Raw genomic sequence first — 10,690 nt, 5'->3', positions numbered from 1 at the left:
ATATATATATATATATATATATATATATATATATATATATCGTTTGTTTTGTTATAATGTCTGGCACTCGTTAACTAATCTGATCAAATTAGATTCGTTTTACATTAAACTTTACCAAAGAAGAAGTTCTCTCAATTTAGAGTTTCTCATTCTCTAAATTTAAACTCGAAAACTTTAATTAAAAATGATTAAAAATACACCTCTTAGTGTGTTTTTTCCTTATATACGATGGTCAATCTAAACGTTTTCAATAACTCTTATTAAGAATGAAAAAATCTCATTCATCTGACTACACCCGTTCATATTTCTTTTTTCTTAAATGTATAAATAAACTCAACCTTTAATCAAATACACCTTTAATTTTTTTTAAACATAAAGTGAGTATTATTATATCAAGTATATAAAATACAGGAGAAATTACGGATTCACATCCTCCAATTTTTGCTTTTTAATTCACCTATTTAGAAGAAACTCATGATTCGTGAATACTCTTCTTCAACAATTTTTCTTTATGTGATTGTAAAACATTCAAGTAACTTTTTAGTTTTTACCCAATTTATTTATGTTATTTTTGCATGGTAAATTTGACTAATTTTCAAATTAAAAGAGATATTGATCTATTATATTGTTCATAAATAAAAATTGGAACAATTGAAAGTAAAATATAATTGAGGATCGTCAGTACAGTAGACAATTATAGATAGTTTTAGAACAAAAATATTGTTTCTTATTTACTTTGAGTTATTGAATATCAAGATAAATTATATCGAAAGTATTAATTAGTATTGAAATAAATTATTCCTGTTAATTAGTTATTTATAAATAAAATAATAAAATAACCTAAACTATCCCTAAAATCTGTCAAACATTTTCTCCACTGAGAGTACTTTTATAAATAAACATTTTCAAAATTATATAATACATATTATCTTTTATTATAACATCAGATATCAAAAAAATAAAACGTAAATAGTTAACTCTAACATAATCTTTTTCTCCTTCAAAAGGTAAAATTTGTCAAATTGACTCTAAAAAGTGAAATTAAATATGTTAACTATTTTAAAATAGTTAGAATATATCTTTTAAGTGGATAAGATTTCACAAAGGCCAAAGGATATTGGAAATTCCAATTTATCAAAAAATAAGTCTATGGTAGTTTTATTTCACATAAAATAAATTAAAACATAAATAAAAAATTACATTTTGAAAAAGGGGCTGATCAGTTGCTTTGGTTGAAGTAGGGGTGTGCATAGTTGATACACACTATCAAATTAAATACTCAATCCTTACTATTTATAGGTCGTTCTAATTAAAACATAATTGTCATTTTATAAAATCGACGCATAAATAACATTATGTTTATTATTTTATTCTTGAGATACATTTTCTCCGTTTACAATTATTTGACAAGTATATCAATAACAGATATTCAAGATTAATTGTCGATTTAAACAATTAAGAAATAATTAATTATTTTTTTTTCAATTTTACACTTAATAGTTACTCTATTTTGTTAAATTGAAAAGTTATATAGACTTTTGATATTCTTGATATACTAGAGTTATATTAGTCAAATTATAACTTGTATTAAATTTTGGACTGCATGACAAATAATTGTTGACGGAGGAAGTATTAATTTTGAAAGTATGAATTTCAATAACATAGAAAAATTAAATAATTAATTTATATTTATCGGTCAATTAATTAATTAAAATAAATTAATATATATTCATTTATTACTAAATAAAGTTATGATGATGAACTTACGAAAAATGTCATAAATGATCAAATTTCTCAATGTAAAATAAAATAAACAGATTAATAAATTCAATACTTAATACAAATTAGAGTAGAGTATTTTGAAATAAAGGTAGAAGGAAAAGATAGGTAAAACAACTGGTCTAAATAAAATTTTGATTTCCCAATCGATTGTCCATATTAAAGTTCTGTTAATTTGATCGATACCACTTATAATTTGTATCATAAAAAGAACTTATAACAAAGATAAATTTATACCAAAATTCGAACCCTAATCCAAAATCGGAATTTGGAGGACAGCAAAAAACCCGTTCTTCTTTGCTGTAAAGCTCAGAGAAGTTGCCTCCGCCGATTTGCACAGAGAATTCATCCGCCAAATTGACAGCCGTTCAATTTTGCCGGTAAATTTGGGGGAAAGAAAAGGAGGTGATTTTATAATCTAGGTCTAATTGCTTTATGTTAAAATCATAAATATGCGATTACTGATGTGTTCATAGGTCCAAGGTTTATTTACGCAGTTGAATTCATCTTCTTCGTTTACTATAATTTAAGAGGATTATTATTAGAGTTTGAACTCGATTTAGCTTTATGAAGTCTGAAAGATTTCATCTTTTTCCCCATTCAATGACTATGACTATGACGTGATGCTTTAGCTATTGTTAATCAGGAATTTGTTAGGTTGCCTTTTTTCTAAGTCCAATTTATGTTACTCTGGTTTCGAGTTTTGCCTGGATATGGAGGGCAAGAAGGAACACTAATCTGCCGTGTTTTGATTATCCTGGTAAAATATGATAAGCATCTGATAAGCTTCCTAGATTTAGGGATGAATTGGTTAAGGATTATTATGAAGGGTTTCTATTTTAATATATTTGTGATGAATAAGTGTGTTTTAAAAATGTTTGTGTCAAAGTAATGATGGCCATTGGAGGAAGAAGATTGATTGCTAATGTTTTCTTCAAAGAAAAATGGAGAGAAATTACTTAAATAGCGGCAATGGTTCTTCCATACAATAGAATGGATGTATCATGTATGAAATGTATTCTTAATTAGAATACATGTATTCGATGCTTGTGTTGTTCCAACACTTCAGATATATAACTATTGGAGTTTAAATTTTCTAAGTCTCTGTCTAGCTTCGAAACCTTAGAGTTCAATTCCTTTTCTTTTTTTTTTTGAGGACAAGGGAAATCCGCCGCCGCAACCCTTTTGGGTGCGCACAGGGTAAAACCCCGCTCCTATGCAATAGCTCGCAAACAACATAGGAGAGGTAACCCGCACTAGGCAAGCCTGGTGCGACGAGCTCGACCCAGAAGGAAAACCCCTTGCTTTCGCTGGCAAGGGGTTTCGAACTTGAGACCTCCAACATGGAACTCCCAAGCTCAAACCACTGGGCCACCCCGAAGGGTAACCAAGCTCAATTCCTTTTTGGTTTTTGATTGTTTTAATCTGGAGTCATTCAAGGCTAAGTTTGCACAAAAAATTTGAAGTCGTTTCGTTGAAATGTTTGCTGTTCAAACAGTGAAATGTTTTCTTAGATTTGTTAAATTTGAGTAGAGAGCTTGTGAAAAGGACAATGTCTTTGGAGGAGATTTCCTTGTAAAATGACCATTCAATTTCGTTAATCCCCCACTAGACTCTAGAGACAGTTTGGTCAAAGATTGACTTTAACTTGCAGTGTTGTTAATGTAGGCTCATTCAATTTGGAACTTTGATATTAAGCCTTCAAGTCTGGCATTATAAGCAATTCTAGTCTTTGGATTGACAAATGAATTTTCCTTGCTCAACTTTGAGAATACTAAAACCTGTGTCTATTGTAGTTTGACTTTGAATGCAGAACATTGACTTTCTTATCACGAAGATTTCACTGAAATTACTGATGGAAAGGATCTAATTGAAACATCCCTCCATTATTGACTCAATAATTATTTACTCAAATCATAATAGGTCATTGTTTTTTAGTAAACAAAGGGATATATCTGTTAAATTTTAGAAGGATATTAGTTGCTTGGACGTAGGAATCATATGACTTTGTGGATGTTTTAGTAAGAAGCTGTGGTAGCCTGGGGAACCTATCTTTTTTTCTACATCCAATCCCCAAAATATGATAATAGTGGTAGAAATTGCAACTCTAATGACTTACAAATTTACTTGTAATTTTTTTGTCCTATGTTCTTCTGGTTATGTTAGGAGACTTATTGTTTGGCTGGGCATCATAAGGCCCATCATTTTGATGGTCATACATAAAGTGTTATTCTTTGAGTCTAAAGTCAAAACTGCCAATACCAGCCTAAATTGATGATAAGATATTATTGTTAGAAAAAAAGCCTCAAAAACAGTCACCTTGGTATAATGCTCTCATCTTGAATTAGAGTATAATGTAATCGTTTTGCTTAATTAGAACTGTAAAATGTATGGAGAAGGTAGAACAAATGAAGGTCAAAGCTTTTGACAAGGACAGAGATTCTTCACCATGACCCTCTATTCAGTCTTGCAAATCGTTTTGTAGAATGGGAAAAAACTGATGTTTTTGGTGTCCAATTTAGTTTAAAATAAATTATGTGCCATGCTATGTCGGTGCTCTGTATATTGAGTTGTCTGGAGCAGTATTCTCTATATTATTCAGTGGGTTCTTATTTGTTGATAGAACTCATCTTTTCCCTCTATATTTTCCTTGAGAGTGTTAAGAAATTGATAATGTTGGTAAGTGGTTTTCATGTTACCTGGAATTCATACTTTATAGTAGTAATCTGACCTTTTTATTAATTCCTGAGTGGATCCTCTCCCGCTGCCCCACCAACACCCCAAAGATATTGTGGATGATGACCAGAACATAATGGGATATTACCTTGGACTGCATGCATGAATTACCAAATATCTTTTCAGGGTTCTTTAGTTTTTATGTTTGAGATTGGTGAGAAAGATTGCATAAGTTAGAATCTAGAAGTTGGATTCTATTATTCTTGTGGATTATACAACTGTAGCTTTCTTTCAGACTCCAGCCTTATGATATCAATAGCTGTTTATCCTTGTAGATAGATCAATTATAGAGATATGCAAGACCAGAGAGGACTTGAGGAAGCTTCAGCTCCTAAAATGCGGAAAAAGAAAACATCACAACCAAAGGCTACAGTGTTGCAAAAAGAAGGGAATAAGGCAAAAAGGATACAAGATGTGCATGCAATGCCAATTCAAAATGGGTTAAAACACACCAAAAGAGTCCCACCAAACGAAGTTTCCCCATTATTCCAACATGCTGAGAAATCAACACCTGAATTCTCGCCAGATACTTCCACTTCTGGAAAAGAATATCGGGCATTAAGGAGAAAGTATCTATTGCTGGAAGAAGAAAGTTTTGGTCTTAATAAAGAATTGAGAGAAACCGATGATGAGATCAAGGCCCTTGAAGACGAGAAGCTAACACTCCTTGATGATCTTGTTGTGTTAGAAGGCCTGGTTGATCCTTCAGATATTCAATCCCAAGGCCAGCGATTATGATGTTCTATTTAAAATGTGTTTTTTGGGTAAACTGGGGATATATATATACAGAATTGTGTACAACAAATCCAACTTCTGTTAGCGTAAAGTTGAGATTGTAACGATGCATTATATAACATCGACTGATTGTTTATTGCACAATTACCAAATCTAAACTCCCTCCCAGCCCCCCCTTAGTCTTATTCAAACTGCATGTTGGATCAGTTGGAAGTCACAAGACATTGTACTTACCAAAGTGTGTGAAGAAAACTGCATTTTGTTTGTTTCTTGGGTTTTATAATACCAACATGATAAGATATTCCATTAAAGAATGAACTACTAGTACATATAGAAGCAAAGATGCCAATACATAATGCAATTACTAGACAAGTTAAAGAATTTGCAGCATCCCTATTAGTAAAAACCTGACTAGGTAGCAAGAACCAAAACTCAAAACTAAAGGACAAATAGAATAAAGAATTACTAATTATTTGTATTCTGCTACTAATTACATGTATTCTTCTAAGAATTTTGTGTTGGCTTCATGCAACCATTTTCAGCAGTTACTGGTTGCAATATCTTGTTACTTACCTTATATAACACAATAAATAGCACTGCAGCTGAACTATACCATAGTACCCATATGGGAATGTGCCACTCTGACAACAAGTGGAGATGTTACCCATGTTCTTTTGTTCCTCCATGACAAGGACCCAAAGACATATCCTTGTGTAGGTGCAGCCACTTTGAAAGTCAATGTGAAATTCATCTTCTGGTAATATCTAGTGAAGGCTAATCTTCGCGGCACCACAGTAACATTGATACCCTTTGGTGCAAATATAACTGCCTTGTAAGTACTCCTTGACTTTCCCACATTTGTGACAGTTCGAGATACTGAGTAATTGTTTCTGAGGTTTGGTACTGTGATGGAGGGATAATTTAGTTCATTTGGCGATGCAAAGGTTTGATCACACGTTCTGTTGTCCCTTGTAATTAGATGCAGAGATTTCTCGTCATAACCAATTGAACAAAGAAATGCCCTGTAATCTTCTGGTTGTGCATCATATATCAGACCAGGATTGAGGACTTTCGTGGGGTTAACAAATCCAGAACCAAAATCAAATGGATTAGCCTTCTTCCCTTCAGGATCTACTATTATGGGTTTGTGATGCATATCTGATAGTTTGGCTGCATTAACATTCATGACATTGGATTATTCTGTAATAGTTAAATTCACTTTATACATTAACATACAAAGCTCAAATAAAACCATAAGTATTTTTAAGATAATGTGCTCAAACAAAACCAAATCTTGATCCCCTCACCCTTTTCCTTCTTTAAAGCAAACCTCAGAATCAAGAGTTGCATAGTTAGACTATGTAAGGCATCTAGTTTACCTGTTGTCATGATGGCTGATTTGATTGCAGAGGGAGACCATGATGGATGCACGGCTTTTAACAAGGCAACGACTCCTGATATGTGAGGGCAAGCCATGGAAGTTCCAGAGAGTATGTTGAACTTCAACCTAGACATTGCTGGGGACCATGCTGCCAGGATATTTAAACCGGGAGCAGTAATATCAGGCTACAAGGAAAATCAGCAGGTATATTACTTGCAAGAAAAAAAGTAAATCCTCATATAAAGTAGGAACAAAGAGATGCAAAGTTAAAAGAAATAATCTAAAACCACATTGAAGATCCTGGAAGGAAATCTCAGGATGCAACATAAGACTTTCTTGGTCTAAATAATAAAAGCATAGAGGGATCGATGTAGAAAACAAGGAGCAGTTGAAAGACAAGTTTCTAAAATTCGATACTATTTTAAGCAAATAAATTACCTTCAAAATTTCTGGTGTTAGAGAATTCGGACCTCTTGAAGAAAATGCTGTTACTCGAGGAGCAGGTTGAGCTCCCAAAACAGTTTTAGCAGAGAGAATCCTTGCAGTAGGGAGGCTGTTAATATAAAAGAGATGAGATGATTGCTAACAACATCAAAGAACAATAAAAACAAATATCAACAGCCACTAAGAAAGAAGTGAACCGTGTATTATTAATGTAAGCTAGGATCTTTTTTCCAATCTTTTGCCCAACAGTTGCTGCTGGAATGGAGAAGGGGATAGCCACACCCTTGTCTGCTTCATCAATAAGGATCATCCCAACTCCACCAGCTTGTTTAACTATATTGCTTTTCTCCAGCTTTGACTCACTTGAGCTTCCAGCATGTCGACACACAAGAACCTTCCCTTTGGCCTTAGTTCTATTCAAAGAACTATCTAAGCAATAACTAGTGGAAAAGATAGGAACGAAAAGTACTTTAATATAATTGTCAATGCATACATATCTACAATTAACAAACAGTTAAGTACCTTCTGCTTCACCTGGATTGATAAGGAGTGAAGTATCCAGCATAAGCTTCAGAAGCAGGTATGATTTTTGCAGATGTATTCATTTGAGATAAGCTAAGACTTTCACCCTTCCAAATATCCAGAACATAATGAGGAGATAGAAACTGGATATAACTTCACATATGAACTATTCGAAAAGTGGGATTACCGTGAGTTGAACTCTATTTCCTAGTAAAACATCAGATGTAAAATCTCTATCGGTTGAACTGGCTGCAACTGTGATCATCCAAGGAGCTAAATTTGTGGCTGAACCAGAGGTTCCTTCATTTCCAACGGAGGCCACTACAAGTATCCCACGGCTAACAGCATGAAATGACCCCACAGAAATTGCATCACTAAAATAATCTCCTTGGGGAGCATCTGGGCCCAAAGATACAGAAATGACATGAACCCCATCTCTAATTGCATCATCAAATGCAGCCAACAAATCAACATCATAGCAACCAGAACTCCAGCAGGTTTTGTACACTGCTATCCTGGCCATTGGGGCACCACCTCTGGCTCCTCCAGATGCCAAACCTTTGTAATTCATATCAGCTACATAACGCCCAGCAGCAGTTGAAGCTGTATGACTTCCATGACCAGAACTGTCCCTGGCAGACTTGAACATGATCTTTTCATCATCTTCCTCAGCTGCATAGCCACTCATATAATATCTTGCCCCAATTATTTTCCTATATAAGACAAAATTCTTATTAGACTTGTCATCTATAAAACAAAACATTGAACTTCAAGAAATAGTTGATAATTAAAAGAAACCTGTTGCATATTGAGGCATTGAATGCTTCCCCTGATTGGCATTGTCCTTTCCATCCAGCTGGCACTGGAGGCATGTGGGTGTCCCTAAAACTTGGAGACTCAGGCCAAATTCCTGTTTCAGTAAATGTCTTAAGAGCTTAACCTCAAGATCTAATTAGTTCGGAAAAAACAAGGAAGCTGGGGACCAGGCTAAAGATAAACTGATAAGGTTATGAACAGAGAGATGACTTTACTCTATTTACATTCACAAGCAGTTCAACAAATGCAAAAAAGAAACAGGAAAGTTGAGAAAGTGAATCAACTTGGGCTAAAGAAAATCTAAGCAAACATATCCCATCATTCTCAAATGATTGAAACAAGAATTGATTGATGAACGGTAAAACTTATCCTACATACCTACAGTAGATGAAAAGAGAACAGAGTACTAAAGGAACTGCTTTCCCCAGATTCTACCATATGTACCTAAATGACAAACTTAGCACTTTTTCAGAGTCATGTTATTGTACTCTTCTTAAGAAAAGTAACTAGTGATTACGTGACAACACAATCAGTGAAGGGACCGACTTGGTTTGTGTCATCGATCACCTAAACGATCATATCTTTCACCTAACTGGAAAAAGATTGCAGCAATTAAGATAACTTTGAGCTAGTTGAACAGAGAAATGATCACCTGTATCAATGAAACCAATGATTACATTAACTTGGTTCTTGGTGGAAAAACCTGGGATTTCCATTGTTTCATCTTCACTGAGCCCCATAAAATCCCATGAATGAGTTGTATGCAGGTTTCTCTTAGTATTTGGAAATACAGATACCACACCAGGCATTTCTGTTTTGTTTCAACATCAAACAGTGGACTGAGTACAAACCACCAGAGTAGGTAATCAACAGTAACATAAAACATTAGGTAAAAGACTCACTAGATATTTCAGAAGCCTGTTTCTCAGTCAACTTGGCTGCAAAGCCTTTAAAACCATGTCTATAACTGTATACATGAGAACTCTTGGCTTGTTCAACACTGTAAAGATTATTAACCACTTCAGTTTTTTATTTTTGACAAAAACAGACAAAAAGGGGGAAAACAAACTCATAGCTAAAAGTACCAACAACTTACTTTCCTCCATGAATATCAGTAAGCATTTGATGGTTTTGCCTCAAAATCTCATCTCGATGCTCGTCACTATCTTTGCTTCCCATGTACACCACATATAACTAAACACAGAAAAAACACAACTTTACTAACTATTCATCATTCAAACAAAACCCCATATGTCCCCATAGTTCACACAGAGCCAAATTTACCTTGGTAGAAGAGCAGAGACTAATTTCTCCAAGAAAAACACTTAAAAGTAGTAAAAAAAGTGTCTTTTTTGAAACACCCATCTCCTATCTTGATGTATAAGGCTAGTAAAAGAATGTATTGTATTATCAACTACAAGATGAAAAAAAAAGATGAGGTTTTTATAGCAGAACAAGACACAAAGAGAGAGAATGATTTGAAAATAAAGAGGAGAGGGAGAGAGAAAGAGAGAGATTATTCAGTCACAGGTATACTGTGTAATAGTAGTAGACAAAATATATTTCCATTAACGTACTGCGTCGAATAAAGTTAGGGATTTTTCATATTATCATATTCAATCTCTTAAATAATTTCAAAATAATTTTTTTCGCGAATCAAACCATTGCTTAGATAAAAGAAAATGGAAACGTGAAGACTGGAGAAAAGTGGTGAAAAATGGTTTCTTTGCTTTTAACTGAACCAAGCACGAGGGAGGCCACTAAGAGCAACAGTTTAGTGAGAGTATTCAGTAGACCGTTAAAAACGGTAATTATTCGATTCTTGTGTTATGTGGAGTAATTATATTTTAGTGATACGTGTTATTATTCGAAAAGAAAACGTTATTATTATTTTTTTAATTTTCTATTCGATACTCAGTATATCTATATCAGATTTAAAGTAAATTGATTCTGACAGAAGAGGCCTATATTAAGGTGTAAAATATTCTAATATAATAAAAATATTCTTATATTAAAAAATTTAAATTTAAAATTTCTAATTAGAATAAATAATTATTTACCACTTCGACAAAAATATGTGATGTGGATGGTGAAAAAAGGAATATTGTAGGAAAGTACTGCTACTACTAGGATACGGTCACTAGAATATTTAGCCCCCAAAATTTCTTTTTCATCATTTTGCCCATTCACCACCCATGTGAATTCTCTCACACATGCTAGGAGGGGAAATTACTGGCTAGCTCCGTTTCAATTTATTTAATACCGTTTTAACTTTAT

General features: G+C 33.5%; 2 protein-coding genes across 5 annotated transcripts; one reads left to right on the top strand and one right to left on the bottom strand.

Moving 5' to 3' along the window:
• Nucleotides 1–1,904: 1,904 nt before the first annotated feature.
• Nucleotides 1,905–5,394, top strand: LOC107011560. 4 transcript variants are annotated; one of them, XM_027914672.1, is made up of 2 exons: nt 1,905–2,184; nt 4,795–5,394. In XM_027914672.1, exon 2 carries the CDS (start codon nt 4,810–4,812, stop codon nt 5,251–5,253), a length of 444 nt encoding a protein of 147 aa, XP_027770473.1. In that variant the 5' UTR covers nt 1,905–2,184; nt 4,795–4,809; the 3' UTR covers nt 5,254–5,394. The 4 variants fall into 4 exon arrangements, with proteins under 4 accessions (XP_027770473.1, XP_027770472.1, XP_015066595.1 ...); XM_027914671.1 differs by having other exon boundaries at nt 4,775–5,394; XM_015211109.2 differs by having other exon boundaries at nt 1,906–2,159; nt 4,791–5,394.
• Nucleotides 5,395–5,556: 162 nt separating this feature from the next.
• On the bottom strand, nt 5,557–10,040 carry LOC107011559 (subtilisin-like protease SBT3.9). Its single transcript, XM_015211106.2, has 11 exons — nt 9,698–10,040; nt 9,510–9,607; nt 9,316–9,413; nt 9,066–9,224; nt 8,396–8,507; nt 7,785–8,310; nt 7,610–7,704; nt 7,273–7,515; nt 7,070–7,184; nt 6,630–6,816; nt 5,557–6,420 (listed from the first exon to the last, which is right to left on the bottom strand). The coding sequence occupies exons 1-11, from the start codon at nt 9,776–9,778 to the stop codon at nt 5,858–5,860; spliced, it is 2,277 nt and encodes a 758-aa protein (XP_015066592.1). The 5' UTR covers nt 9,779–10,040; the 3' UTR covers nt 5,557–5,857.
• Nucleotides 10,041–10,690: the final 650 nt, after the last annotated feature.

This window comes from Solanum pennellii, chromosome 2, assembly GCF_001406875.1.
Source record: "Solanum pennellii chromosome 2, SPENNV200".
NCBI lineage: Eukaryota > Viridiplantae > Streptophyta > Magnoliopsida > Solanales > Solanaceae > Solanum > Solanum pennellii.
Note: the sequence above shows the minus strand (reverse complement) of the source record. Positions and strands in the feature narration are given on the sequence as shown.

Bases quoted from the DNA above. Each gene is read 5' to 3' on its own strand.
- LOC107011559 (XM_015211106.2), bottom strand. From the start codon at position 9,778: ATGGGTGTTTCAAAAAAGACACTTTTTTTACTACTTTTAAGTGTTTTT. The intron at 8,508-9,065 runs GTGATCATTTCT...TTACTGAAACAG, and splicing joins CATTGGTTTCATTGATACAG to GAATTTGGCCTGAGTCTCCA. The intron at 6,421-6,629 runs GTAAACTAGATG...ATGTTAATGCAG, and splicing joins ATCAGCCATCATGACAACAG to CCAAACTATCAGATATGCAT.
- LOC107011560 (XM_027914672.1), top strand. From the start codon at position 4,810: ATGCAAGACCAGAGAGGACTTGAGGAAGCTTCAGCTCCTAAAATGCGG.